This window comes from Apis mellifera, linkage group LG13 (assembly GCF_003254395.2).
Source record: "Apis mellifera strain DH4 linkage group LG13, Amel_HAv3.1, whole genome shotgun sequence".
Lineage (NCBI taxonomy): Eukaryota > Metazoa > Arthropoda > Insecta > Hymenoptera > Apidae > Apis > Apis mellifera.
The window spans coordinates 4,490,287-4,518,281 of NC_037650.1; the positions used below are offsets into that span (position 1 = coordinate 4,490,287).

The 27,995-nt window shown below is 34.8% G+C and overlaps 7 protein-coding genes across 8 annotated transcripts; 6 read left to right on the top strand and 1 right to left on the bottom strand.

Annotated features, from left to right (window-relative positions):
• Positions 1–40: 40 nt before the first annotated feature.
• On the top strand, positions 41–1,674 carry LOC100578685 (odorant receptor 94b). The gene is made up of 5 exons (XM_016915872.2): positions 41–430; positions 525–863; positions 932–1,133; positions 1,205–1,360; positions 1,447–1,674. The coding sequence occupies exons 1-5, from the start codon at positions 69–71 to the stop codon at positions 1,501–1,503; spliced, it is 1,116 nt and encodes a 371-aa protein (XP_016771361.2). The 5' UTR covers positions 41–68; the 3' UTR covers positions 1,504–1,674.
• A 608-nt stretch (positions 1,675–2,282) lies between these two features.
• LOC100578617 lies at positions 2,283–8,638 on the top strand. Its single transcript, XM_016915873.2, has 10 exons — positions 2,283–3,175; positions 3,257–3,598; positions 3,672–3,873; positions 3,947–4,102; positions 4,376–4,422; positions 5,836–6,216; positions 6,348–6,740; positions 6,822–7,026; positions 7,235–7,390; positions 7,476–8,638. Exons 1-10 carry the CDS (start codon positions 2,814–2,816, stop codon positions 7,530–7,532), a joined length of 2,301 nt encoding a protein of 766 aa, XP_016771362.2. The 5' UTR covers positions 2,283–2,813; the 3' UTR covers positions 7,533–8,638.
• Position 8,639: 1 nt separating this feature from the next.
• LOC408414 (tropomyosin-1) lies at positions 8,640–14,499 on the top strand. Its single transcript, XM_006560083.3, has 7 exons — positions 8,640–8,777; positions 10,989–11,279; positions 11,582–11,715; positions 11,802–11,990; positions 12,058–12,133; positions 12,197–12,329; positions 14,100–14,499. Exons 2-7 carry the CDS (start codon positions 11,040–11,042, stop codon positions 14,180–14,182), a joined length of 855 nt encoding a protein of 284 aa, XP_006560146.1. The 5' UTR covers positions 8,640–8,777; positions 10,989–11,039; the 3' UTR covers positions 14,183–14,499.
• Positions 14,500–15,475: 976 nt separating this feature from the next.
• LOC724205 (protein AF-9) lies at positions 15,476–20,776 on the bottom strand. Of its 2 annotated transcripts, XM_001119975.5 has the most exons (4): positions 20,471–20,776; positions 20,005–20,390; positions 19,661–19,929; positions 15,476–19,587 (listed from the first exon to the last, which is right to left on the bottom strand). In XM_001119975.5, exons 2-4 carry the CDS (start codon positions 20,141–20,143, stop codon positions 17,770–17,772), a joined length of 2,226 nt encoding a protein of 741 aa, XP_001119975.2. In that variant the 5' UTR covers positions 20,144–20,390; positions 20,471–20,776; the 3' UTR covers positions 15,476–17,769. The 2 variants fall into 2 exon arrangements, with proteins under 2 accessions (XP_001119975.2, XP_006560145.1); XM_006560082.3 differs by having other exon boundaries at positions 20,005–20,776.
• A 153-nt stretch (positions 20,777–20,929) lies between these two features.
• On the top strand, positions 20,930–21,825 carry LOC408415 (biogenesis of lysosome-related organelles complex 1 subunit 1). The gene is made up of 4 exons (XM_391962.7): positions 20,930–21,135; positions 21,220–21,292; positions 21,358–21,575; positions 21,655–21,825. Exons 1-4 carry the CDS (start codon positions 21,075–21,077, stop codon positions 21,687–21,689), a joined length of 387 nt encoding a protein of 128 aa, XP_391962.1. The 5' UTR covers positions 20,930–21,074; the 3' UTR covers positions 21,690–21,825.
• Positions 21,826–21,924: 99 nt separating this feature from the next.
• LOC410434 (splicing factor 3B subunit 4) lies at positions 21,925–23,832 on the top strand. The gene is made up of 4 exons (XM_393914.6): positions 21,925–22,032; positions 22,286–22,369; positions 22,454–22,728; positions 22,825–23,832. The coding sequence occupies exons 1-4, from the start codon at positions 21,999–22,001 to the stop codon at positions 23,671–23,673; spliced, it is 1,242 nt and encodes a 413-aa protein (XP_393914.1). The 5' UTR covers positions 21,925–21,998; the 3' UTR covers positions 23,674–23,832.
• An 88-nt stretch (positions 23,833–23,920) lies between these two features.
• On the top strand, positions 23,921–27,975 carry LOC102656244. The gene is made up of 4 exons (XM_006560081.3): positions 23,921–24,201; positions 24,292–24,681; positions 24,840–25,050; positions 25,446–27,975. The coding sequence occupies exons 2-4, from the start codon at positions 24,460–24,462 to the stop codon at positions 25,460–25,462; spliced, it is 450 nt and encodes a 149-aa protein (XP_006560144.1). The 5' UTR covers positions 23,921–24,201; positions 24,292–24,459; the 3' UTR covers positions 25,463–27,975.
• The last annotated feature ends 20 nt before the right edge of the window (positions 27,976–27,995 follow it).

A 27,995-nucleotide genomic window follows, 5' to 3' on the forward strand; every position in this document is an offset into this window, starting at 1 on the left:
TGAATAAAAAAAAAAAAAGAAAAAAAGAATACACGTAAAGATTTTGTCTTTTTTCTGACATCGACAGAATGCGCATACTGCGATGGACGTTTCTCTTGTTCGCGTTATGCGGTTGTTTCCCACCCTCGTCGTGGACAACGCGTCTGAAAAGATACTTGTACAAGATTTACGCGGTATTCTCATTCGTAGCGTTGAACAGTTTCTTGCTCTCGCAAATATTGGATATGGTGTACAACGTAAAAGGGACGGACGATTTCAGTGACAATTTCTCGGTAACTGTGGTGGTATTCGTCACGTGTTTCAAACTGATCACTATACTCACGCGCCGTGAGAACATTCTACTTTTGTGCAACATCCTAAAACAGGAGCCACTTTCGCCTATAAACACGGAAGAATTTGAAATTTTCTTGAAATTCGAAAAGCTCACCGAGTAAGTTGATCGTCTCTCTTCGTTTACAATTCATCTCGAACGTAAGATCGAAAGTAAATTTTTCATCTCTTTTTTCTTCGTTTTATTTTTCCAGTTGGAACACGCTTGGTTACTTCATCCTACTCATGTCTTCTTCGTTGTGCATATTGATGGGATCGCTTCTCGCAAATTTCAAGATCAGAAAATTAGCGTTTCGAACGTGGCTGCCTTACGATTATTCCACAGCATCTGCATTTCTGCTTGCCTTCGCTTACCAAGTTGTGGTAGCAACCGTGTGCACGTTCGCTTGCGTCGCCAGCGATACTTTGTACAGCGGCCTGTTGATACATATTAGCTGTCAATTCGAGATACTGGAGCATCGTCTGAAAAACATTGGATCGGATAAAAATTATACCATGAAACAGTGTGTTCGTCATCACAATCATATATACAAGTCAGTTTATGGTGAATTTTGATAAGTTAAGCAATATATATATATGTATACATTTTGGAATTTTACAGATACGGAGAGATGGTGAACGATGCATTTCAATCGATCATGTTCTTTCAATTCTGCACGAGTCTGTCAATGATCTGTTTCAATTTCTATCGAATAATGCAAATAGAAATGGATTCGAGATACGTAGGGACTATTCTCTACATGGTGTGCTCGTTAATGCAGATATTTTATTATTGTTGGTTCAGCAACGAAGTCAAGCTCAAGGTTCGTTATTGCCAAGCGAAGATTATCACACGTTGTGATTTTTTTTCCTTCTTCTTCTTTATTCTATATAGAGTTTGGAACTTTCCGATATGATATTCAGAAGCAATTGGACATCGTTGAATAACAACGTTCAGAGGGCCATTCTATTGGTAATGAGGCGTTCAATGAAACCCATTGAATTTACCAGCATTTACATTGTATCCGTGAATCTCGATTCCTTCATGACAGTCAGTATCCGAAAAATTTGTCTTATTTCTTCCTCTTACACGTACCTGCGGTTAAAAAACAATTGTACAACATATTTATATTATAGTTATTGAAAAGTTCGTACTCAGCGTTCAGTGTGTTGCAACAGAGCCGAGAATCGTAAAAATGAGCAAGAAAATTTGCTTAACGTAGAGCTTTCTTTCTTCCTTATGGAGTAGATCAAGAGAAGAGAAGAAGATTCCTAGATGATCGAATAAAACACTCTAGTGAAGTATATAAAAATATCGAGAAGTAAATTTTAATAAATCATGTGGAAATATAGATATATTACGCACTTGTAATAAATTTCATCTTCTATCAATTTCTCTCTTTTCTTTCACTTTTACTCGAATGTACAATGGCCACTTATCTGTTTCACTCTTGAAAAGCAACTGAACTCGTATTAACTCCGTGTAAATAAAACGATACGCTCGGGAATAGAAATTGACTGGTATAGATATAGATCCCGCGTTGTTATTAAAAAGGTAATTACATAAGGGTGCATCTAAATTACTCGTGTCGCTTGAATCGTCGAGTTGAACTTCAGTTAAACGGTAGGGATGCATCGTAACATGCACTGTAATGATCGTACGGTCGTACGTAATTACGATAATTACGCGCATTGAGGAAAAACAGGGAAGAAATATTTTATACATCGATGGCGTGAAATGTTTAAAAAAATAAAAATAAACGGAAAAGCAGTAAAAACAGAAAAGCTACGTTCATAAATTACGATTAGAATGAAATGAAGTATCAATGTTTAAAAAACATTCATCTAAAATGATTTGCATTGAACGCTTTCATTTTCTTCATAATCGTGATTCGTAAAAAAATTAATCCTCGAAAATCATCTCGAAATTTTAGTGCTTAATTTTTCTGTTTTTACAATAGAAATATTATTAAAAAAAAAAAAATATCAGAGTAATTATATCTGCTTGCAATTGATGTAAGCGGAAAATAGGAAGAAAAAATGACGTAAAGGAATATAGAAATCGATAACAATAAATACTTATGCACTTACAGTTGTCAACTTGTTTTTAAAAATGTAATTCCTCGCGTTATATCGTCGGATCGCAGTAATGTCAGTAATTACGATAATTGCATAGGGGTAAATTCCAAGGGAAAACTGTCCCATTTGACAGAGCGCAAAAAATATCGACATCTTATAAATATGGTTAGTAGCACTTAATGAAAGAGCTATCCTCTAAAGATACCCTTTGTTTTTATATATCATTAGAAATATAAAATAACTCGTTATCGTTTAATCGAATAATAATTTTCCTTTCTCTTCATTTTTTAAAATGTATTGTATTATCGAAAAATCTTATTAGCAGAATTCATCGAAATGTAAACAGGAGAAGAAGCTATTGAAAATTTTGATTATTTGATCCCGATTTGCAAAGAAGAATAAATCGTATCGACAAATAATTTAAAATGCACTTATTGCGATGGACATTCAAGCTTTTCGTTGCCACTGGATACTTTTTATCACCGAAAATCAAGTCTCCGAGAAAACGATTTCTCTACAATGTGTATACCGTCGTCGTGACGTTATTTTTATTAAGTTTCTTGCTCACGTTAATTATGCAAATCGTTTTCAACGTGAGAACTGCGGATGAACTCAGTGAAAATTTCGGTATAACCATCACGGTGTTCACCACCATTTGTAAGTTTATCAACTTACTATTCCGACGAGGAATTATCATAAGTTTATTGGATTTGTTGCAAAAGGAGCCCTTCTTGCCCATGGACATAGAAGAAATAAAAATTCACACGAAATACAACAAGCTGATCGAGTAAGTTTTCCCTTCTTCTTCTTTTCTTTTCTTTTCTTTTTTTTTTTCGATATCAAACACATTTTTTATTTGTTTTTACAGGAAAGTCAGTATTTTTTACACGTTGCAAAACGTATCCTGCCTGGTCGCTTTGATTGGCGCAACGTTAATCACCGATTTCAAGAAGAAAAAATTAACTTTCGAGGCTTGGATACCTTTCAATTACACCGCCTCGTGGTTTTTGTTCTCTTTAACTTTTATTCATCAGTGTGGATGCGCGGTGGTCACTTCCTTTGGTATCAGTATTTTCGATACCCTATTCGCCGGCCTTCTACTTCAAGTATGTTGTCAATTGGACACGCTCGTATACCGATTGCAAAATATCAAAGAAGACGCGATTCAATCGTTGAAATATTGCGCTCGCCAACACGAATTAATATACAGGTTTGTGTATACGATTAATAAAATGATGATTAAAAAAGTAAAAAGCGATGAAATGATATTTGCTTCGTTTCAGATTCACCGAATTGATGAATAAATTGTTCAGCTCGATATTGTGCTTGCAATTTTTGATTAGCGCGGTCGCAATATGCTTTAGCGTTTATCGGGTAATATATACGAAAACCGATTCACAATTTGCAGGGGCGATAATATTTGTCTTTTCCGCGTTAATTCAAATCTTTTACTTTTGCTGGCACGGGGATATAGCAAAGTACAAAGTAATTACGATCTCTTTTCTTCCTTGCGGAAACGATATTTCAAATCATTTTTTTCTTTTTTTTATCCACGCAGAGCCTTGAGATTCCCGACATGATATTTAATAGCAATTGGCCGAATTTGAGCAACGAAGCTAAGAAAATTCTCTTGATAATCATGGCACGTTCATTGACGCCTGTCGAGGTCGTCAGCGCTCACATAATACCCCTCAACCTGGAATCTTTCAAGCGTGTCAGTATATATAAAAATTATATGCATATTTTATATTATATATTCATAGAATACCTTTTAATATTTTTTAATATTGTAACGATTTTAGAATTTTGGAACAGTATTTCCTTTTTTTTTTTTTTTAATCTTTTAATCGTTCAAGCAATCTTAGATTCGTTATAAAATTTTATCTGCGCGTTACTTTCGAATAATTTTATAGTATTTTAAAAATTTTCTCGATCTAATTGTTACAGGAACTATATTCTATAACATATATAATTCCGTTTGTTATAGTTAATAAAAGCTACTTACTCGGCGTATAATATGCTGCAACAGACTAAGTAGAATTTATGGTGGTTTATGGTGTCGTTAGTGGCAACGTTTTCTTCTGTTCCTTCGTGGTGTATGGAATAATGATGATAAAAGAGAAGGGAAGCTGTTCGAACAAATAAATTATGTAGCTTTCAGATGTAATAAATTTACTATAAATTTAATATTCAAATGAGATTTGAAATTTCATAATGGCAACTTATTATAAAATTTTGAAACAATTTGAATGGAGAATTATTCATAACCAAGTGAAAAATCATAAAAAATTTTATGAAAAAAATTATTTCAAAATTCTTAAATAATAATGAAATTATATTTACCTGATTGATCATAAAATTTGAACGAAAATTGATTATTAATTTGCTTTCAGAATAAATTGTTTGAATTTTTCTCGCTTATTTAATGAAACCAATATAAATTATAATCTACAATTCGTAATAAGAAATATCTTTCTCATTAATAATTTGCGCTTTCTGTTTTACAAAATTGTTCATAAAATATCACAAAGAGTAATATCTTTTTTTATAATATTGATTAAAATTTTTTTTACAATATTTTTTTAAATATCATAAAAAATAATATATCTTTTTTTTATTACTTACAAATTTCAATTTCTCGTTCGTCGATTGTTTTTATGAATTCTCATCAATGCAGCACAACCTTCTGTCTCCTACGAACGATAACGGTAAACTGAGAAAGAGAGAGTCTTTCGTATTCCATACTCTATTGTTTATTAATTTTCGTTGAGGGGAGACGTATAATAGTCGATGACTCCATTATCTATTTCCGGTTTCACAAATTCGACCCTTTCTTTGTTCATCGACATGGTATTTCGCCTTCAGTCGATTTATATTGGAAAATTCTTTCGCGGAAAATTGAAAATACATCTATGATATATAATCGTGAATAACGATTATCAACGACGATCAAGTCGACGGTCGTCAATTGCGAGACTTTAGAAAAGAAAACTTCGATTTCGATTGCAATTCTGTCCAACTGAAAGTTTGAAACCAGGAAATAAATTATCTTATCTATATCTCATCGTAACAATGGTGTAAGTATATGTTATGTAATAATAATTACGATGCATTAGGCGAAGGAAAAGATGGATGGAAATAAGACCGGTCGAATCTAAGAAACGGTACGCAGTCGAAAATAGTTTGTTCATAGTGCAACTATTAACAAGTATTTATCGAGTGTGATTAAACGCCTCGAATCCGCACAATTAAATTTTTTCTACGTTTCTATTTGTATCTTCTTCCTATTGAAAAATAAGAAGAAAAGAAGAATAAAGATATCGGTTTCAAATCCCTCTGACAAGATTCCTTTCTTTCCACTAAATATTATAGAGAAAAATTTTGATACTTTTCGCATCGAATAATCTTCATCGAATCTAATTTCTATCGTCTCTTTAAGAAAGTTTAAACGGAAATAAGTAACAGAATGCACAAACTTTCTCTGTCGTTCGCTCTTCTCACTTACGGTGGCTATTGGAGGCCAACAAAATGGCCGGCTTCCTCTTACAAATATCACTTGTACAACATTTACTCGGCATTCATGATTTTCCTCTTATACTTCATCACGTTCTGTACTTGCGTGGATTCATTGATCAGCAAAAACTTGAAGACAATGAGCGAAAAATTTTCCCTCTGCATCTCGGTCTTCGGTGTTTCCCTCAAAGTGGCCAATTTGTTCCTTCAACGGGGGAAAATTATAAATATAATGAACAGTTTGACGAAGGAGAATTCCATTCCAAGGGACGAACAGGAGGAAATCATTCAACGGAGGAACGACAATTACGCGAGGTTCTTTTTTCCATTAAATCAAAATAAAATTTCTTCTCTGTCAAAATATCTTCTTCGCGGATTTACGGATTTATTTCTTATTCGATCGTTCAATCTGTAAGTATAGACTCATTAAAATTTTTTTCTTCCAGAAAAGTGACCATATATTGCGAGATTCTGAACGAATCGGCAGTGTTCTTCGCGACAGTGGGTCAATATAAAAGATTCATAAATACCAGAACATTACCCGTATCCGATTGGATACCGTACGACTTATCCTCGACAGAATTGTACATTATATCCCTGTTGTATCAAACTGTTGGACTGTTGATCTGTGCGAACGCGAGCGTGGGCAACGAGACCCTGATTGCCGGATTGATGATACAAGCTGGCGTGCAGTTCGAGATATTTTGTCATCGAGCACAAAATCTGCCCTCCCTCGTGTTGACGGTAACACGAAACAGCAACGTGTCCAAAAAGGATCTGAGGATAAGATACAATAAGATTATTGGGAATTTCGTTCGATATCATCTTGAAATATACGAGTAAAGATATATAAACCATTATTACTAATAGTAGCTAGAAAATTAGAAACGATCTCGATGTTGCGACGATTGCCATTACAGATTTGCCGAAACGGTGAACACCGTGTTCCAGTACATGATTTTTCTACAGTTCACCATAAGCTCGGTGGTTCTATGCCTGAGTATCTATAAATTTTCAACGGTAGATCCGTTGAGCATGAACTTCGTCTGGAGCGGCTTCTATTTGTGCTGTATGCTTATGCAGGTGTATTTATACTGCTGGTTTGGGAACGAGGTGACGTTGAAGGTTGGCACTATCTTTCCTTTCTACTCGATTATTATATGCACGAGTAACACGAGTAAAAAATTGACAGAGAGGTGGAAATTAATGTTTTCTAATAATAACAACAAACGTTGATTAATTGCACGAGAATAATTTGTCTAACGTGTTAATTTTTTTTTCTTCTTTATTTCTTTTTTCTTTCGTAATCAATTCGTTGGTTATATATTTATAGAGCAATAAAGTAAGCGATGCTATTTACGAAATGGATTGGACGATACTTCCTTCTAACGTAATGAAGGATTTATTGCTCGTTATAGCAAGATCTAAGAAACCGGTGAAAATAACCAGTGGTCAAATCTTTATCTTATCCACGGAATCTTTTATGAAAGTTAGTTGAATAGAGTCAAGAGAAGAAAGCTTGATTAAGCTTCGTTCCGTTATAACGATTTCTAATCAATTGTAATCCATTGTAGATCATGAAAATATCATACTCCTCGTTCAATATTCTGAAAAATTCAACGATGAAGTAAGAAAATTCAATTGTTACCTATTTCAATTTTTACCGACGATATATATATATTATATATATAATTGTTCTCGCTCCAATTGTACTTTTTTACAATTATCATAAGGAGTATTTGTGTATCCTTTTTTATCGTTGTGCATTATCACACACTTTCATCGATGTACCTACTCGTCACAAACAGGATTAAAAAAAAAATAATAAAAAGAATTCATCATCAAGAATTGTATCGATAATTAAAATTAGAAAAATCGGTCATCGAATATCCGTCCATACAACTCTACCATCGTTCATGGTATTTTTTAATTTTATCGCATTGTAATCCAAGACAGAGCGAAGATTTTTAATAGAATTATAACTATTTCCCTAAATTTTTTCCGATGTTTTGTCTGACGCCCGGCTCACTTATCAAAGCCGCCATATTTTTAAACATTAAGAATTTTTAACGACACTTTTAGAATCACGTTACGCAAGTTTATTTATCGTTCTGATCGATTGCTCGATCGTTCGGACGAATAGCACGAAAGAAGGATAACTGGAGGAAAGTTGTGATGAACTGATTCGAGAAGCATTTGAAGCATTCAAAGCATTCGCTTTGGAGGAACATCGATTTCTTCGTGATCATCGTTAATATTACATTTATCGCCTTTTTTCAAGGTTGGTTACGCGAGCTTACCATTCCAAAAGTTTATTGTTTCTGCCCCTCCGACTTGTAACAGTTAAAAGTGTGCAGTGTATATAACCGAAATACTCGAAAATAATAACGATCGACGAGACGAGTCGATTTTTTTTTCGATCGTGCGTCGAATGGCCGGCAAAAAATGCCTTATCAAAAATTATAAAATAAATCTCCTTCTAATTATTCATTAGATACAAAACTATATCATATCTTATCTTTATATAACCAAGTATATATATCTCGAATCATCGACGAAGATAACTAAAAACGTGGTAAATGACATCAGTTTCAATTTCTCTCACATTCGCAACACGTCGATCTATATAAATTCGATAATATCGATGGATCCAGTTACTAGCCTGTTCCGATCAAAAGGTGAGAGAAATTTTCGAGGAGGCGCGAGCAGAAAATAAACGTGCAGGGCCCCACCCCCGTAGAACTTTCTGTGGCGGTCCATTTTTGGGCTCCCCACCTTGGGAGCTTCGCTTCGATTACCGCGTCCTCGCCGAGGAAGAAGCTTTTCGAAGCACCCTCGGGACACTCGACTCGCGCCACTCTACTCGCTCGGGTTAGGTAAGTGAATTATCACGAAGATTCATTCTCGGCGATCGCTTCTCCTCTATTCTCTATTCTGTTTTTCTTCGCTTCGTTATTGATGATGCTCGGCCAAGCTTGTTCCGGTGTTCGCGACGCGAGTGTGACAGAAAGAAAGAAAGAAAGAAAGAAAGAAAGAAAGAAAGGAAGGAAGGAAGAAAGGAAGGGAGGAAGGAAGTATGTGAATGTGCGTGGGATTTTCACTCGCGCATAATTTACAAACACATGGAGAGACGTTGAAGACTTTGATCTTCGACGAGAGGAGCTTTGGTGAAAGAAGAGTATAATTCGACTAATCGTTAACAGTTTCGTTGCCACGAAGATAAACGACTGCTACTAATGGAGCTGCTTCGACGACTAACAAGCTTCTCAATCTCGAAAAAGAGCGCTCCGCTCGAAACAGTGTCACAGTTTAGGAAGGCTATGGATTTAACACGCTTTAACTTCGAGGAATTTTCATCTCGAACGCTTCGCTATGCAAAGCTTTGATGTTTCGCTTTGACAATGTTTGTAAGTAGCGTGATAATCTTCTAATCCATCGCTTAACAAAATTTCTTCAAGTAGTAAAGCTATTTTATACGATAAGATTTTTTTTTCTCTCTCTCTTCTAATCACGAGATAACAAACCAGATAACAAAGATATTATCGATGGAAGCGTAAACGAAAAATCTTGAAAAGAACGAAATGTTCTGTTCCACTTCGCGGCAAAAATAAACCGGTTGCCATCATCCAATCGTTTCGTTTACGTCTGCTATTTTCAACCGCAGAACATTCAACGCTTTCGGTCACGATTCCGTTGAATCGCGGCTCATTTCGAAAAACTAAGATCGATTGTGATTATCGATCGATTAATCGCAATCGATGTTGGTACAAGTTTATACGGCAAACTGCTCCACATCGATCGAGCCACCAGTTTTAGTGATTTAAATGCTTGCAGGAAGATCGACAGGAAGCGGAACGCTTTCGCCACATATTAACCGCTGCCAATTAACAACAGCATTTTTAACAGCTTCGAGCAAATTTGCTTTCGGATTTAACGTAACGCAATGTCGTAAGTAGCATTAGTAACAATTCAATCTACCTTAATTAATCCCTGAAATCCCTCGGCCATTTTGTAACGCGATCAAAATCCATCCAACGATATTAAATAACTGCCCGAGATTGAATAACTCGAAGAATCCGTTATTGTTATTGACCGTCAACCGATCCGCTTTATTCCGTCACTTTGCCACTCGTGGATGACCAAATGTTGAAACTTTCCAGGTGCTATTAATATCGAGAAAAGGGGGTCGAACGTAGCCCCATTCACCCATTCGAAATGCTTCTTTACTTATCTCCGGAAATCCTATCTATCTTTAATATCGAATCTCTTAGACAGAGTTGTCCAAACGTAATTGTCCTCGAATAAACAAGAAATCGATCTTTATCAGTTTCAAAATAATAATAAAAATAGAACGTGATGAAAAATTTGTGGAATCCTAAGAAACGAATATGCAGGATCGCGAGATCGCGACGATGATTTCGTAAATGCTATTAATACGCGGCAGTTAGATCGAATGTCGGTCGTTGGTGGCGGCCAAGTAAAGCCCGTTCTTCTGGGTTACGCTCGTGCTTTTTGGCCTCCTCGTCCTCTCGCGTCCTCTCCTCAACGTCGGCCGCCGTCCTCTCTTCGTCGTTCCGCGCATATTTATAGAGCCCGCCTATGGATGCTATTTCCGTAGACGCACCGATGTGCCCCGTTCCTCGTCATCGCGAAGCCGGACGAGATATCATCTGCCTCCGAGATTATGACTCGCGCAACACGCTCAATTCGTGAAAATATACGCGAGCCGATTCCGTCCTCCCGCGCGCTCCTCCCGCCTTATTTCAAGGTTACAGTCATCGCCAATTACTCCATCTTTCACGCGATATTTCGAAAGAATATTCGAAAAAAATATTTACGACATTTGAGGACGACGATTATCCCGAAACGTTTCGATTACCCATTCTCCGTTTCCGTTTGGAAAGTAGCCAAGTTTCTGATCCTTGTTGAGGATTCTGATTTCGTCACTAACGTCATTAACGTGGGGAAAAGGAATGCGCCATACCTGACTGCCGTCATTTCCAACTTTCCTGTATCTCTCTAACTGAATGAGATCGTACGATATCCATGGGGCGGTCGTTAAACGAAAGGAAAATGGAAAATTTCAGCGAACTCGATAGTTTCTTGAAGGAAGCCGGCAGAAGGGAAAAGCCGCCACCATGGACGCGATCAAGAAGAAGATGCAAGCGATGAAGCTTGAGAAGGACAACGCGATGGATAAAGCCGATGCCTGCGAGGCGCAGGCGAAGGAGGCGAATATGCGCGCGGACAAGGTGAACGAGGAGGTCGGGGAATTGCAGAAGAAGCTCGCCCAGGTGGAGGGCGATCTCGAAGCGAACAAACAAAATTTGGAACAAGCGAACAAGGATCTCGAGGAGAAGGAGAAAGCTCTGACCAACGTGAGTTATATAGTCCTCTCCTTAATCTTCTCCCCATTTTCCCCCAAATTTTTTTTTACCCGAGCTCTCCTCAAACTCGCTCCAATTTATCTTGGACCAGATCCAAATGAATTTTTCGCCGGGAAATTTTATTTATATTTATACGATGGTTCCTTCAAGATCGATGAATCACACGCGGTTTTACGATGGCATGGATTCTTACGAACGGCGCCTCGTAAGAATCGTTCCTTCGATCCTCTTTGTTCCTTCGTTTCTTTTTTATTAGAGGGTCAATGAGTCACGGGAACGTGTTTTAATTTCAGGCCGAGTCCGAGGTCGCCGCTCTCAACCGAAAAGTGCAGCTGATCGAGGAGGATCTGGAAAGATCCGAGGAACGATTGAACACCGCCACTGCCAAATTGGCCGAAGCTTCTCAGGCCGCCGATGAATCCAGCCGGTAAATGTTAATGAAATATCAATGGATCGTAATGTCCCGTCCATGAGATAAGAGGTGGAGCTACGATTAACGAAATGCAATTGCAGTATGTGCAAAGTATTGGAAAATCGTGCACAGCAGGACGAAGAGAGGATGGATCAGCTGACCAATCAGCTAAAAGAGGCACGTCTGCTTGCCGAGGACGCTGATGGAAAATCGGACGAAGTGTCGCGAAAGCTGGCCTTCGTTGAAGATGAGTTGGAAGTCGCTGAAGATCGAGTCAAGTCTGGTGAAGCGTAAGTCTTCTCAATCCTGCAGGACCAATGAATAATTATTTCCACTTAAATAGTTCCATCCTTGCAGCAAGATCATGGAACTGGAAGAGGAATTGAAAGTCGTCGGTAACAGCTTGAAATCACTTGAAGTATCCGAGGAGAAGGTAAGGTTTGTCTTCGCGTCTCTGCCATTTCCATGAAATAATTTTGGATTGGGATACGATTAGGCCAATCAAAGAGTCGAGGAGTTTAAACGTCAGCTCAAGACTTTGACGGTGAAACTAAAGGAGGCCGAAGCTCGCGCTGAATTTGCTGAGAAAACTGTCAAGAAACTCCAGAAGGAGGTCGATAGGCTCGAAGGTAAGCTTTTAATTTTTTTTTTTTTCCTGCATTCTTCCGTTACATCATCTTTAAATATAATACTCAAGTTTCAAATAAATTTCAAAGCTCGTTTTATAAATATGCGGGTGGATTTTTTTTCTTAAAAAAAAATATTCATTATTTTGTTACCGCAGAATATTTTCAGAGTGCTTTTGTAACGAATTTAAACGGGTATCTGATGTAATTTGGCAAAATGACAACAACACTTTCATTATCCGGTGTTCTCTACCGAAATTGAATATCAAAGACTCGTAGTCAATTTGCCAATATTGAACGTACGATGATTAAGATCTAGATCTTTGGAACGAATATGCTTAAAAAATTGATTTGAAGAAAGAATATCCTATTATTATCCACTTTTACTCGTATTGCTTTATAATTACAGAGATTGCCAAGATATTTGTTCGTTAGTAAATATTCGTGTTAATGAACGACACATCATCGAGCAACATCACTGATTTTCTTTACAGACGTATTGCACCAGCAGAAGGAGAAACGCAAAACGATTTGCGAAGAATTGGACAAGACATTCTCTGAGCTTTCTGGCTACTAAAAAAAAAAAAAAAAACAAAATACTACTCGCACTCATACAAATTTTCTCATTTATTCCTATACACGAAACATATTCTATCTCTATTATTTTGTCTTTGTTTTAAAAATACATCTCTGCTTTAGCTGTCTTTTTTTCTTTTCTGCTGCAATAGCTTCCAAAATTGGGCTTATCGTTCTTTATCGTCGTTTTGACATAAACTTTTTTTTATAATCGAGAAATCAAGCTATAAAAAAGCCACTTTACGTTTTTGTCCCTTTTTCTTGCGTATTCACACTCACATAAGACGAACATTTTTTATTTCTTCTTTTTTTTTTTTTCTGATCGATCATCTTTAAAATTTGTGCTCATTTTATATTTAATGTCTCGATATTTAATTTTTTCTTCATCGTCCGATTTGGGAGCGCTTTGCTTAACTTTTTTTCTAAGAACAGATTAATTAGTAATTTGTCGTTGAGCATTGTCTATTAATATAACGCGTACAAGAAACACAATAGCACACAAGGCGCTTAACAGAATAAAAAATAAAACAAAAAAGCTTCGCACGTTTATATGGGCCATCATCAGGTACATTTGCCAACCCCTCGCAAAACTGTTTGCCTTACATTCGTGCAAAGGTATACTACACCTCACGATTCTTGCATGCTTCGAGTAAAAAAAAGTTTATTAACACTTTCTTTAATGTTTGCCTTCACACGATGCTTTTTGTGTCTGTGCAATTTTGTATCGTACAAGCACACTATAGACATACACCGCGTCGTTCTACGACGTTCTTTAAATTTTTAAACGAGGTTATATCATAAGTGTGCACTTTTTCTTTTTCTTTTCCTTTTTTAGGACGAATGTTGTTGCATCAGATAATAATTTCTTTTCTTTTTCCTTTTTTTTTTTCTTTTTTTTTGCGTAGGGTTTAACACATCCCTTCGATAGCGAACAAACAATGATTTTTAAGCTCATTGAAAGAAGTAGTTTATCGATTCGTGTTTGACCGGTAAACGAAAATTCGTAATCCCTTGAAAAAATCATTTTCAATTCGTTTCCGAAAATCTGAATCCGTTTACCGGGCAAATGCACAAGGATCGAATAGAAAATACGTAGGATTGTTATTTCTTAGATGTAAAGAAAGTGATTAGAGGTTTAAATGAGGTGATATACGTAAAAAAAAAAAGAAATCAATTATTCTATATCAACTTTTCCAGACGAATTGGGCATCAACAAGGACAGATACAAGTCGCTCGCCGACGAGATGGACTCCACATTCGCCGAATTGGCAGGATATTAAGTTACTTTGTCCTTTTATGCTTCCTATATTAATTACAATGTGTCATGCGTGGGGATGGAACTAAAATGTTACGCATAAAGGACTCTAAAACACGACCAATCGTTGCACGAAATCAGCGAAAGGGGTATAGGCTGAGGAGATAGATCGTCGGATATCATTTCGTCTAATTATTACGACGTTACCGCGACGAAGATGGTCAATGTATGGAGATCCGTAAGGAATTTTACTCTGTTACACTGTTGTACGAAATATTACACAAGACCCAATAAACTGCTGTAATGTGGTATGCGTTACTAATTACAAGGGCTTTCAATAGATTCTTTTTTTTTTTCTTGAATTGAAAAATTACTTTTACCTTCAGCAGGGTTTCTCTGTTTCTTCCGTCTCTATCTTTCCGTCTCTTTTTTTATCTCTCTTTCTCTGCGCGGAAAGTATTATCGTCGTGTCTATCTGTGGAAAGAAACGGTGAGTATAGAAAGAAAAAAATTAAACAATTATGAAATACAATAATTAAGAAATAAAAATATATTATACGATAAGAAATAAAAGATAAGAAAAGAAAAATGTATAATATCTTATAGAGGCACAGTTATATGAGATATTTATTTAGTTACCAAGGTACTTATTAAATGTACACTGAATGTATAAATGTACACCGAATGGCATATCAATTCAGGAGTGCTGCTCTTGTACTATATCTTCGAAAGTCATGATTAATTATATGCACGTTTTTTCCTCTTATCTACTATTTACACTTGATAATATCTTAGAAACGTCATTTTCGCATAATTGTGCATAATTTTTATACAACATTAGTCTATTTCAACGATCCACAAATATTCGGGACCATTTCATTTTGATGAATGTACCTATTTAGACACATATGACACGCCAGATATCTAACTCATAGTTAAAACTCAAGCATGCAAAACAAAAATATACAATCTCGCCTGTAAAATATGAATTTACAAAACAGGAAAAATAAAAAAAAAAAAATAGCACACATACATTCAGGTAATTATCATTATTGTATACAAATATATATATGTGTGTGTGTATATATACACACACACACACATACACACATACATACATACATACATACATATATATATATATATATATACCAAAAAACTATAACAGTCAAAAACAACGAATACGAACAATTCAGACATTCGGCAAAAAAATCTTTCCCGTTCATCACATTTATGACATATTTATTACTTCATCGATAGAATGAGAGAATTCAAATTACTTCGTGATATACATTTTAAAATAAGCACTCGAACATTCTTTTTTTTTTTTTTTTTATATCTCCATTAGTAGAGGATTGAATAAAATATCTTTTACAACAAACGGCATTTAAACTCTTAACATTTGACTAACAAAGGATAGTATGCTTTTTTGTAAAAATTCACGATTCGAATGACCGGTTTAAAATTGTTTAATCAATAACAATATAAACGATGTATCGATGATCTGAATCTAAGATCAGAGTAAACATCCTGCAGGTTCTAATAATGCCCTTGCTCTAAAAGAATTTCTTTTTGATTCGTAGCATGCACTTGGCGAATACGTTAACAATAAAATAAATATAAATTGTACGAAATTGTTTAAATTTGTACATAATACGGATTGGAAAAAAAAAAAATTATTTCAACATCTCGAATGATTAATCAGTTCAATTTTTCAATTCAACTTTTCAATTTGCTTAACGACAACCTCATTAGTCTTTGTTTCATCTCGATTTTCCTCGATTTTCTAACATTAATAAATTAATGTTATTAAAGTTTTGGCAACGCGTTGTTCGAGTGTCGCAAAAACGAGCATAGAAAATGCTTAATACACACGATGCCAATTGGCACCGATTGAAATACTTCCTCGTTTAATCGACAGTCATCCCTTTTTCTAATACAATAAATAACTGTACTGCAAAAACTATAAAAACTACGACGGTATTTATCTAATATACAATCTTCATTATACAAAACATTAGACTATTTGGTGTATTAATTGCACGCAACATCATGACCGCTCTGTGATGTCATTTTATGATGAAACGAATAATAGTATGAAAAACAAAAAAAAAAAGATATTTCTAATGCCTCGATAATACATTCACACGGTACGAATCGGATGTATCGATGTAATTTTCGCGGTACTTAACTCGAAAAGGATGAAAAGACATGACAGGTACGTGCTGTATTTGTGAAACGAAATATCGATTTTCACTCGAATTAAATTCAACTTCAATGCATCGTGAGACGAACAGACGGATGAAACATTGACGCGTATAAAAAAAAAAATTCATAAAGAAATTTATGATATAGAATATATTAAAAAAATTAAAATTATTTCTTTTTTTAACGGTTTTGATCTTTTTAACGTTGACGTATCAATGTTATTTATACTCGACCGAACTTAATAATACTTAAAAAATACTCTGTACATGTGAATAAAAAAAAAAATTGCATTAAATGCATTCTATTACCGCGTGTCAAGTATTTTTGAAAATTTCTTTTTATGAAAATTTGCGGAAACAAGTTCAATCACGTTTCCAATGTAAAATAATAATAATAATTATTATTATTATTATAAAATAATAATAAAGGAATATGCCGATGATCACACTCTTTCTAACATAGGATATAAATTACCAAATGATTCTTTCGCTCACTCTTACATTAATTATATCGCGTACGAAAATATCAATAAATATAATAGGTGTCTTCGGTTCAGGCAGATGAACCTACGCTAAATTCTTCGCGAAATATCAAGAATATATCTATGTTACAAGGCAATGTGATGCACAAAATCTTCAAACGACCCGACTCCACCCAATTACCTTAAAAAATCAACATAATTTTTTATATTTACGACGTAAGAAATCAAATATATATTTATAATATAAATATACATATATGTAGGTGTATATATATATATAAATTTATATATGTATATATATATATACATATATATGTCGCGTCTACATAACATAAATAAATGCACTGTAGACCCCATTTTAGTATTCCCCAGAAAAATGGTAAATACTCTATAATATTATACAACAATATAATATCACAATCTATGTGCATTATTACACATATATTATACATTATACATTATTTATGTAAAAATAACAAATATTAGAAACATGTAAAAATATATATAAGAAAAATAAACTGATGATAATGAACAATGAAGAACATATAAACGATATATTACGTCTCATTGCGATACATAAAATTTTGTTTTTATACATATTTTCATAATCTAATTGAAAATATGCAATTAAGAAATTAAGACGAAATTTGAATCATATCTTTAGATAAAAGATAAAAGATAACTTTCTTTTCTTTTTTATCAAGAAAATTAGTATTTACAAAATTCTTCTGGGGTCTTACTTATTTTTATATATATATATGTATGTGTGTGTGTCTATATATATATACATACATACACACACACACATATATATATACATAATATGCGAAAGAATTTCTCTTATAAGTTCAAATAACTTAACGACTTAATATACATAGAATAACAATGTATATAATAAACGATGTCATGATTTAAGCAGATGGTCACGATGCGAAGAATTGTTGGAGACGCTGTACCGTTCTACGGTCCAGAGCACACAAATCAAAGTCAAATGTTTTCTTCGTAATCTCGTATTGACCAGTTTCTGCGATTACTTGAACAACTCTTTGTAATTCTTGATTATCTTGTAAAGTCATTATTTTTTGTTGCAAGTCTTTTAATTGAGACACATAATCTTCCGAAAACACAGGTGGTTCCCCCATATCAGAATCAACCAAAGTACTATTCGTGGAATCAGGTGCCACTTGTTCCACTTCTGCTTCGATATTTTTTTCAACCATTTGCTCCATGACACCACGATCCTCTTTGTCTTTCATATGAACAGTTTCCTGATCTACCACAACGGGTGATTGACTCGAAGAAACAGGTTCTAAGGGGGGTGACGATGAATGACCCCTATCCTTTTCTCTTTTAACTACATGTTCGTCATCGCCTTTACTATCACTCCTTCGTTTTCTCTTTCGGGTATCCTTCTCTTCCCCTTTGCTTCCTTTAGGTCTCTCCCTTTTACTTCGATCTATCTTTTCTTTTTTAATATCTGGCGGGATTGTCGGTGAAAGAGCTTTCGCCATATCGGTTGGCGGTGTAGACACTGTTATATTTTCTACTTCTTTCTTAATGACAGGCACTGACAATTTTGATTCGGTAAAAGAATCATCATCTACGGATGGCGCTGAATCGCTACTATCTCTTTCCGGCATTTCTGCCAACAGAGTTGAAAGAGGATTAGCTACTGAAACATTAGGCACATTGTTTTGCTTCTCCGTTGAAGATTTTATCCTATCGCGTTTTTCCTTTTTATCCCTATCTTTACTACTATCCCGTTTATCTTTTTTATCCCTTTTCTTATGCTTATGTTTCTGCCTATCCTTGTCACTTTTACTATCCTTCGTTTTGTCGGATCTTTCCATTTTCTCTGATTTTTCTATCTTTGGCAGCTTATCGTCCTTTGGTTTGTCACTCTCCTTCGGAGGTCTCGGCGATTTTCTTCCATCTTTCGTAGATTTATATTCTTGACTTTTTTCCTTCTCGGATTTCTCCGATTTGTCTGGCTTATCATTTTTCTTTTCTATTATTTTTATAGTTTCTTTCGAAGAAGACCGTTCTCCTTCTTTATATTTATCTTTTCGTTCCCTATCCCGATCTTCTTTATGTTTTTTCTTGTCCTTTTTTTTTTCACTTTTAGAAGAATCGGTAACACTCTTACCATTATCTTTTATTTTATCTTTTTCTTTATATTTATCCTTATCTTTGTCAACTGTTATTTTTTTTAATTCTTTTTCTTTTAATTTTGGAGAAGACGGTCTCTTTGCCGGAGGAAGAGAAGGACTAGAAGGTCTTTTTAATGAGATTGATGTAGGTGAAAGAGGTCTTTTATTAGAAGGGCTAGAATGACTTTTATTTCCAGGACTCGGAGGTCTTTTTGATTTTTCTTTATTACGAATTTTATCTTTAGATTGATCTCTGATTCTTTTATCTTTTTTGTCGTCTACTTTCTCTTTTTTATTATCTTTGTGAGGGCTCTCTTTGAGTTTTGTTTTATCCACTTTATCAGACTTTTCAGTGGTAATTAATGATTTAGAACTTGAGGATTTTTCTGATTGTATAGGTTTTTTAGGATCTTGAATAACTTTTGTAGGCTTTAAAGGAGTTCCAAATAGTTCAGCAAAAGAATTAGAAGTTTTTGATTCTATATTTTTGTGCTTTTTTGTATCATTTCCATTGATTTTTGGTTTATTAACCATAGTTAATGCTTTAGTTTCACTTTTTTCAACTGAATTTTCAGAATTAGATATGAGAACCTAATCATATAACGTTTATTAAGATTTATATAGTGATTTAAGAACCTGTAAATATAAGATTAAATATACTTACACCACCACCTTTTAACAATTTCCTTTTAAAATCATCTGAAGGATTATTAATTATTTCTGTATGCTTTATAACACTAGTAATTGCAGGACCACTTTTTTGTAAATTAAGGTCATATAAAATTTCTATTTTTTTACTACCTTCATCCTTGTTTTTTAAATAAATATGAATTGGAATCTCAAAACCAGCATAACCAGATTCTTTTATCACAAATGGTGGTTCTTTTATGATTCTCTTTGGTTTTGCAAATGTTTCATGTAATTGAAAAACCACTGGAAAATAAAATAAAATATATCAGAAGATGATCCATTCTGTATATTCAAGTATACATTCAAAAATATATTTACCTTTTTCGACATAGTGGTGAATATCAGCATTATCTATACCCCGCACAAATACTTCCCAATCATGAGTGTATCCTTGTGGAGTGGTCCGCATACGTAACATTGATGCGTGTCCACATTCTAATGTGATACGAATTGCCATTCTCTCATATGAAATTTTTGATACACACTTTTTTAAAGAAAAAATAGTGGAAGTTAATTATGCGGGTAAACACAAGAATTATATTACATTTTTATTGTGAATGAAAATCTTCACTATCAGGTCCTTCACAGAGTATTTGTAATGTTGTAAACCATTATTCAGCAACTTATGCTAGATGTATAAGTTATGACAGTAATTGTTTCCTAATTTTCGTACTTTTAAGATTCTGGTACATCGTTTGGTTACACTTGTTTTACATAAAAAAATGAAACACCACATTAGTGTGGAATATTATGTTAAATGAGATATTTATTAGAGGCAATTTACCTCGTAAGAACTATGGTAATTCGATAATTTTTCTTAAGCCAAATTCGATTCGATTATCAACAGGTAAACTTTACATCAACTAGAACTAGTCGCCATACTCGTCATTCCATATATACTATACTAGAACAAAAAGCTCGAATGTGTCGCCATCTAGGAAAATTTCTGTCCTCCATTAAACAATACCAATATCAATTCTTGATTTTATACAATTTTGTCCAATCCTTGATTGAGCACACACAAATGACATATTGTTTATTAATAGAACATACTATTCTCACATATTTAAATATTGCTTGTTGCTGAATTTTAATGTATGTAAATTGTTAAGACATTATTTATATATTATTTAATAGTGTAATATCTTAGTTTTTATATTTATATTTAAATTAAAATATAATTTCTTTTGTTTTTTAATAAAATTAATAAATATGTTAATATAATGTATTATAATCGTAAGTAAATTTATTACAAACAATATATATTTAAAAGAAATACTTAAAGAAATCAATAATATTATTTATAATTTAATGAAGAAAGAGGATTCTAATCTTTACTATAAATGTAACCTACTGATACCTTATTAATACAAATTTCTTTATAAAAAATGTTATCTACTATTGTAAAAGAACACCAAAGCAAACAAGCAGCGAGAAAAGAAAGACAAGGTAAAAAAAAATGAATTTTTGATTTTATAGAAATTGAATAAAATTATATAATAAATATGTATATATAATAATATTTTTTAACAGAACAAAAAAGAAAAGAAGCTGTACAAGCTGCAAGTAACTTGACACAAGCTTTGGTTGATCATCTAAATGTAGGGTGAGTTCAAGATGTTCTTTGATAACAAATATAATTATTTATTGAATGTATATTTTATCATATAGTGTGGCACAAGCATATCTCAATCAAAAGAAATTAGATGCAGAGGCAAAACAATTGCAACATAGTGCAACAAATTTTGCAAAACAAACACAATCATGGTTGAATCTAGTAGAAGCATTTTCTAGTGCACTAAAAGAAATTGGTGATGCTGAAAATTGGGCACGCAGCATTGAAGGAGATATGAGAACTATAGCAACTGCTTTGGAATATTCTTACAAAGGTAAATACAATCATTTTTGTTATTAATTTTTTATATATATACATATATTATATATAAAATTTAATTAATATATTTATAGCTACTCAAGAAGCTCAAGGGACCAGCACTTCTTGAAAGCACTTCAAAAATGTACACTGTTACAATAATATTTAAAAAGAAACTTAACAATAAGTGTTATAAAATTTAATATTTTTATGTTTAATGTTTTATGTTTGTATTATTATGTTAAAATATATGAATTTATCACGTTTTCTTATGTTAAGAATTTATTTATTTAATATTATTAAAGTTTAGAATTAAATAGAATTAAAATAATTAATCGATCACTGTCTAGGAATTTAGTTTAATAATGTTTTTTAAAAATCAGGGTTACCAAATAAATTTAAGTAAATTTAAATCACTAGAAATATATAGATAGTAATCATGGCAGCGGGTCCTATTGCCGAACGTAATCAAGGTAAATTAAAATATTTAAAATATATATAACAATACTTTTCTTTTTCTTGTTTTTTTAATTAAAATATTTATTGTAATTTAATTAATTTTGATTAAAAATTTTAATTTTAATATATTAAAATTAAAAATATACCATATTAGGTTATGTGTTCATAAACACTTTGTAAATTAGCAATTCTAGAAATTTCATTTATAAAAATTGAATGTAAATCAGTTTTTTATATCTCGAATTAAATGTTTTCCGATACTTTTAGATGCCACAATATATGTGGGTGGATTGGATGATAAAGTTACAGAGTCCCTTATGTGGGAATTATTCGTTCAATCAGGACCAGTAGGTATGTGTTTTATATATATATCCATTGTTATATTTTCTAATTTTTAATATTCGAATAATTAAATTTTCTTTATAATTTTTTCAGTAAATGTCCATATGCCAAAAGATAGGGTGACACAAATGCATCAAGGCTATGGATTTGTAGAATTTATGGGAGAAGAAGATGCAGATTATGCTATTAAAATAATGAATATGATAAAATTGTATGGAAAACCAATAAGAGTAAACAAAGCAAGTGCTCATCAAAAAAATCTAGATGTTGGAGCTAATATCTTTATTGGGAATCTTGATCCGGAAGTAGATGAAAAACTTTTATACGACACTTTCAGTGCATTTGGAGTAATTCTTCAAACACCAAAGGTAATATACGTTATATATAACAATAAAAATTAATCAATATCTTGGAAATAAGTAAAAATTAAATTTAATATTATTATTATAAAATATATTTTTCAGATAATGAGAGATCCTGAAACAGGAAATTCAAAAGGTTTTGCATTTATAAATTTTGCTTCGTTCGATGCGTCCGACGCGAGTATAGAAGCAATGAATGGTCAATATCTATGCAACAGACCAATTTCTGTTTCGTATGCTTTCAAACGCGATGCGAAAGGTGAAAGGCATGGTAGCGCGGCTGAAAGATTGTTAGCTGCTCAAAATCCACTAAGTCAAGCAGATAGGCCTCATCAATTGTTTGCCGATGCCCCTCCTTTAGCACCCCCTCCAATTCCAAATTCAAATACAGCAACTCATCAAACTACTCATCATCCTCAACATCACGTAATGCACGGTATGGTTGTACCACCTCCTCCTCCACCATCAACACCAGGGCCTCCAATGGGTCATCCACCGCCGCCACCTGTTCCACCTCCACCGTCGAGTGGTTTTCCTCCAGCGAGCATTCCTCCGCCACCTTTACCCCCAATGTCTATGGCAACACATCCTCCTCTACCACCTGGAATGCCACCTCCACTGCCACCTATGCCCGTTCCAACGTCTCAAGCACAACAAACAACTCCCAGAATGATAGCGCCACCACCTACTGCTCATTGGGGCGTAAGCGGACCACCTCAAGGTCAATTTCCACCACCACCACCTCCTTCATCCACTGGTGCACCTCCACCCCCACAATTTGGACAATTTCAGCCACCACCTCCCCGACCACCTCCAACCTGGAGGCATCCACCACCCCCTCCAGTGTCTCAAGGTGGACCACCGCCACCTCCACCTCCACAGTTTCGACCTCCCTTCCCACCAAGAGGTCCTCCCCCTCCACCGCCACCTCACGATTCCAGTCAATATTAAATTTATCATTTTTTCCCCTTCTTCGATATGTTTAAGTTAAAAAACGTAATTTTGACTGTGTTCAAATTGATTAAGACAAATTAATAATTAAACACTAACTGATTGTACAAATATTCTGTAAGGGACAAATTCACAATAAATTTTTTTAATTTTATCTTATTTTTTTTTTTTCAATTCCCAATTCCTTTCCTTATTTTTACAATAATAAATAGTTATTAATTCAAGTTATTAATTTATCTTAATTTCTTAATCTAATTAGTTAATCTAGCGAATAAAAACGCGGTCATTTAATATATCGATTAGGGAAGTCGCGTGTGAATAAGGACATGCCAAGTTTGTTCTATTGATTATTGCAAGCTTGACCAGTCCAGTCAGTGATAACAACGAACAGACAAATGAATAGCAAAACAGTTGTCTACGAGCTTGTCATCGCGTCGAAGGGATTCAACGTTGTTTCGTTTATACGGAACGGAACGAAAGGTAACAAGTGAACGTAAGGAAGTCGTAGGTCGCGTATCAAAAAGCCGGGTAAGTAAGGGGAACAGGTGTCTGAAGTGGAGTAAATTAAGAGCATCGGCGACACTGTGCATTCTGAAAATAACGCGATTTTTTTTTTAGATCGTTCGTGACTCGATGTAGTTTCATCGATCCATGGAACGCATCCTTGCTCGCCTCTTAATGAAATCGAATCGTTTTCAATTAATTTTGAGATTCTGATTTTGAAATGGTTACCCATCTACCCAATATTCTTCTATCCAAAGGAGGGAATCATGTTTAACTCGTAACATGGCTCGCTTCTACTACGAATGTAACACAGATTTAAAAAATTACACGGAAGACAGTGAAACTATCAAGCCCTACGCTTGCACATCTGACAAATATTGTTTGTACTGTTGTTGTAATTCGCAGTGTTGTTTATTGGTACAAAAACGGCCTCCACGACACTTTTGGGAAGCCTGGTACTTTTGGCTAGGCATTGCTTTACTCGCTGTTTTTATCGTATCTTTGGTAAGTGTGTATTCAATCATTCAATCATCGAAATTTGTTCGTTTATCTGTTTAATGATTGATCACCTCCCTTAGTACTAACTCCTTTACTCGTTTAATTTCCCTTTCGACTTTCGTCAATTTTCTAAGGGATTTTTCGATTCCTTTTCTTAAAATTAGGTGAGCAGTTACATAGTGAGTAATTGCAGACATAACATTCAAGGTGTACCGCTAAGACATAGCGCACATGGGAATCGACGGAACGATCGTGGCGGTCATTCGACAAACAACCAAAATGAAATATCGATAAGCATAATCCCAACCTCGGAATTTTTCCCGTCGCACAGGAAAATGTTCGTGATCACCTCTCAACCAGCCGTGAATCATCTGAGTGAGTAGAAATCTATAAAATTTTTTTCTTCTTCTATAAAAACTTCAGCGCCTCCTCTGTTTAAACTGTGTTCAAACTTTCGAACTTTCTGATCGAAACGCAGCCACGACGTGACGATACTGCGTTCCACAAACTGCATAATTACGTACGATAAGGCATATAATGATGTTAACAAATACATTCCGTATCGAGCAATTAAGAAGGGCGAGGGAGGGGGGAGACGTAATTGCGAGCGATCGCGAGAAGAGGGACGTAAAAGAAATCTTCGATAAAAGGGGAGGAGGGGCAATCATTTTAATCTTGCCGAGATTCGATTAAAGTTGAGGACTGATGGAATAATTTCGTGCAATCTCGCGATAATAATAATTTTGTGCATGCATTGATTTATATTGCAGCCCCTGTCGTTGCGTGAAGTCGTTTCATTTTCATCGGAGCGATTATGTCGGCGAGAGGGAGCAAAGAGCTGGTACATCATTCTATGGCGCTTTACGCTGCGATACTTCTTGAAAGACCACCGCGCGTCGTCTCATCGGTGGTTTGATCATCGGCTAGAAACATCATGGTCGTTACATCGCGGGAAATATTTACGATAAATGCGTCTTTTTTACTTGGCCCCTTGAGGATGCAATAACTCGGTAGCGCGATTTAAACAGGCCGGCCACGACACCAACATTCTTCCCAAATGAGAAACGATTTTACCTACGAGAATATTACGTGCTTCGTAATGATCAATTTGACACCAAGGCTGGTTAGATCGCGATCATCCTACCTTTCGTTTCGCCACACGCGATGCGATCCTATATTATATCATGGAAACTTCCGGTCAGCCTGTCTACGATTAAGCGATTTACCGTTTCAAAGATCGAGATGGAGGGTGAGAAAAGAGAAAGAGTTTGAAAAGTATTGCAAGAATATAATATTTTTAGGATAAGAAATAGGATAACATCATGGATAAAATTTTGTACGATCGATTTAACCGTTTCCAGAGTACAAATCATTGGATCTGTATCAGATTAGATCCAATCGCTTCCGATATTTTATATCGAAGTAATTTAGATTTTTTTTTCCTTTTTTTTTTTAATGGAAATCCTGATTCCATTTGGCTGGGCGGAGCGCAAAACTCGTTCTCGAGAATGGAAGTAACTACCATTAACAATTAAGAAGACACACTCCAACCAGGTCGACGTATATCTGACTGGGTACCAAGAAATCGGGGGCTAATTAAAAAGGACAATCGAGCGAATACAACTCAAGGCGACGTGTACTCTTTTATCTTCTCGCGCATCTCCCTTACCCTCTCCTGCTCCCTCTTTCCGCGCATCCTTTACATCTTTCTCTTTATCCGCTCAATTCCTCGTCTTCCCTTTTCCCTGCGACTCGTTCCTACCGCTCTCTCTCTGTTCTCAGATCGATCCAGCGATAGCGGTTAATCGCGGTAATCTTCACAGAGGAGAGGAATCACGAAAAAAACTTTGCCGCTCGTCGAATCGTATCGCGGTGAACGCGGAAACATGCACGCGTTTCTCAAAATGATAAAATGAAAATGATCTGAATCTGAAAGTTGTTCGATAGATATTTCTTCTTAGAATCGATCGATGCTCTCGAGATTATAGATCTCTGTGCCACGTGCTTCGAATCACGTCCTTCGGGAAATGAAAGGATTTTCAATGTAAATTTTCATTGTCTTGTTCCATTTGCGCAATGATTGGCTGTGGACAGTGTCAATTTGAAACAACGATTTTTCGCCAACCAGTCTTTTTTTTCTTTTCTTTTTTTTCTCGAAATGTTAGAAAACAGAAAATAATACGTTTATTTTAATACGAAATAATACGTAGATTACAATGTATAGTATATATATATCGATCACGATATCTATATCACACGCGAGAAACTGTATTAATTAATATGCATCGAAAGATACAGCTACACGTTTGACATTTTGCACAAGTGTGATTGTAATTAGCTGCGTAGGATGGGAGTGGAAACTACTGTGCGTGATTACCATAAAATTCTATAAATACGCACGATTTCCATGTGTTGCGATTTATAATAATATTTTCTAACCTTCTTTTTTTAATTTTTCACGAATCCCACGCTACAATGCGGTTGCCCAATGTTGCAACACCAACAGAACTGAAAGATTTCTCGCTTCTCGAGAAAATCCAGTTCTCACGATTGATTTAATTCGGGTTAATTAGACTGTCGTGGGTTGAAATTTTGTAAACGAAAAAACTAGATTCTGTCCCTAGGATTCTCAGAGAAATTATGATCGGTCGAAAGAATATATAGTTTTCAACTATATATTTATCAGGCATGGACATACGTATATGCGAGAGGAATTTAAATTGCCTACTCTTCACCTCGTCTTGAAATCGGTCTATTCGGAACGATGAACGGTTCGCGATACATCTCAATAAATTATCCGCGTGAAAGAAATCCTTGTGCTCCCTGTAAATCTTTTTACTGCGAACACTTGATCGTTCGCGCAACAAGAAGTAGCTGCGGAGCCGACTGCCGGCGATCTCGTTCAACTGTAACGAAGTGTCATTCCGATAACCCAAGCCAGCTTTTACTGTCATTCGACGGATGACGATAAAGAAATGTGCAACCAGCGGGGGCTCTGCTTAACGTTGCATGGACAGGAAACCGAAGCGGGGAATTAAACTCTCGTCTCCTTTGCCAATAACCACGATTAAGACGTTCGATCCACCACCCTCAAATTCTCAATCATTCGCGGACACGAAACAATTTTTATCGTTCATTCGTCTCCTCGATTATTAATCTCAGATTTTATTTCAATCGTTGTATTTTGGAAAGAAAATAAAGATGAACGAGTTGGATTAACGGAGAGTTGTTATTTCCATAGATTCCTCCCTTTTTCCTTTTTTCGATGCATGCTTGTTCCGTTTCATTCCTCTCATCTTTCGGGTAATAAAAGAAGTTTT

Bases quoted from the DNA above. Each gene is read 5' to 3' on its own strand.
- LOC410434 (XM_393914.6), top strand. From the start codon at position 21,999: ATGGCAGCGGGTCCTATTGCCGAACGTAATCAAG. The intron at 22,033-22,285 runs GTAAATTAAAAT...CGATACTTTTAG, and splicing joins TATTGCCGAACGTAATCAAG to ATGCCACAATATATGTGGGT. The intron at 22,729-22,824 runs GTAATATACGTT...TATATTTTTCAG, and splicing joins TAATTCTTCAAACACCAAAG to ATAATGAGAGATCCTGAAAC.
- LOC408415 (XM_391962.7), top strand. From the start codon at position 21,075: ATGTTATCTACTATTGTAAAAGAACACCAAAGCAAACAAGCAGCGAGA. The intron at 21,293-21,357 runs GTGAGTTCAAGA...TTTATCATATAG, and splicing joins GTTGATCATCTAAATGTAGG to TGTGGCACAAGCATATCTCA. The intron at 21,576-21,654 runs GTAAATACAATC...ATATATTTATAG, and splicing joins TTTGGAATATTCTTACAAAG to CTACTCAAGAAGCTCAAGGG.
- LOC408414 (XM_006560083.3), top strand. From the start codon at position 11,040: ATGGACGCGATCAAGAAGAAGATGCAAGCGATGAAGCTTGAGAAGGAC. The intron at 11,280-11,581 runs GTGAGTTATATA...TTTTAATTTCAG, and splicing joins AGGAGAAAGCTCTGACCAAC to GCCGAGTCCGAGGTCGCCGC. The intron at 12,134-12,196 runs GTAAGGTTTGTC...GGATACGATTAG, and splicing joins TTGAAGTATCCGAGGAGAAG to GCCAATCAAAGAGTCGAGGA.
- LOC102656244 (XM_006560081.3), top strand. From the start codon at position 24,460: ATGGCTCGCTTCTACTACGAATGTAACACAGATTTAAAAAATTACACG. The intron at 24,682-24,839 runs GTAAGTGTGTAT...TCTTAAAATTAG, and splicing joins CTGTTTTTATCGTATCTTTG to GTGAGCAGTTACATAGTGAG.
- LOC100578685 (XM_016915872.2), top strand. From the start codon at position 69: ATGCGCATACTGCGATGGACGTTTCTCTTGTTCGCGTTATGCGGTTGT. The intron at 431-524 runs GTAAGTTGATCG...TTATTTTTCCAG, and splicing joins AAATTCGAAAAGCTCACCGA to TTGGAACACGCTTGGTTACT. The intron at 864-931 runs GTCAGTTTATGG...GGAATTTTACAG, and splicing joins CATCACAATCATATATACAA to ATACGGAGAGATGGTGAACG.
- LOC100578617 (XM_016915873.2), top strand. From the start codon at position 2,814: ATGCACTTATTGCGATGGACATTCAAGCTTTTCGTTGCCACTGGATAC. The intron at 4,423-5,835 runs GTAGAATTTATG...TAAGAAAGTTTA, and splicing joins AATATGCTGCAACAGACTAA to AACGGAAATAAGTAACAGAA. The intron at 6,217-6,347 runs GTTCTTTTTTCC...TTTTTCTTCCAG, and splicing joins AGGAACGACAATTACGCGAG to AAAAGTGACCATATATTGCG.
- LOC724205 (XM_001119975.5), bottom strand. From the start codon at position 20,143: ATGGCAATTCGTATCACATTAGAATGTGGACACGCATCAATGTTACGT. The intron at 19,930-20,004 runs GTAAATATATTT...TTTATTTTCCAG, and splicing joins TCACCACTATGTCGAAAAAG to TGGTTTTTCAATTACATGAA. The intron at 19,588-19,660 runs GTAAGTATATTT...TTATATGATTAG, and splicing joins AATTGTTAAAAGGTGGTGGT to GTTCTCATATCTAATTCTGA.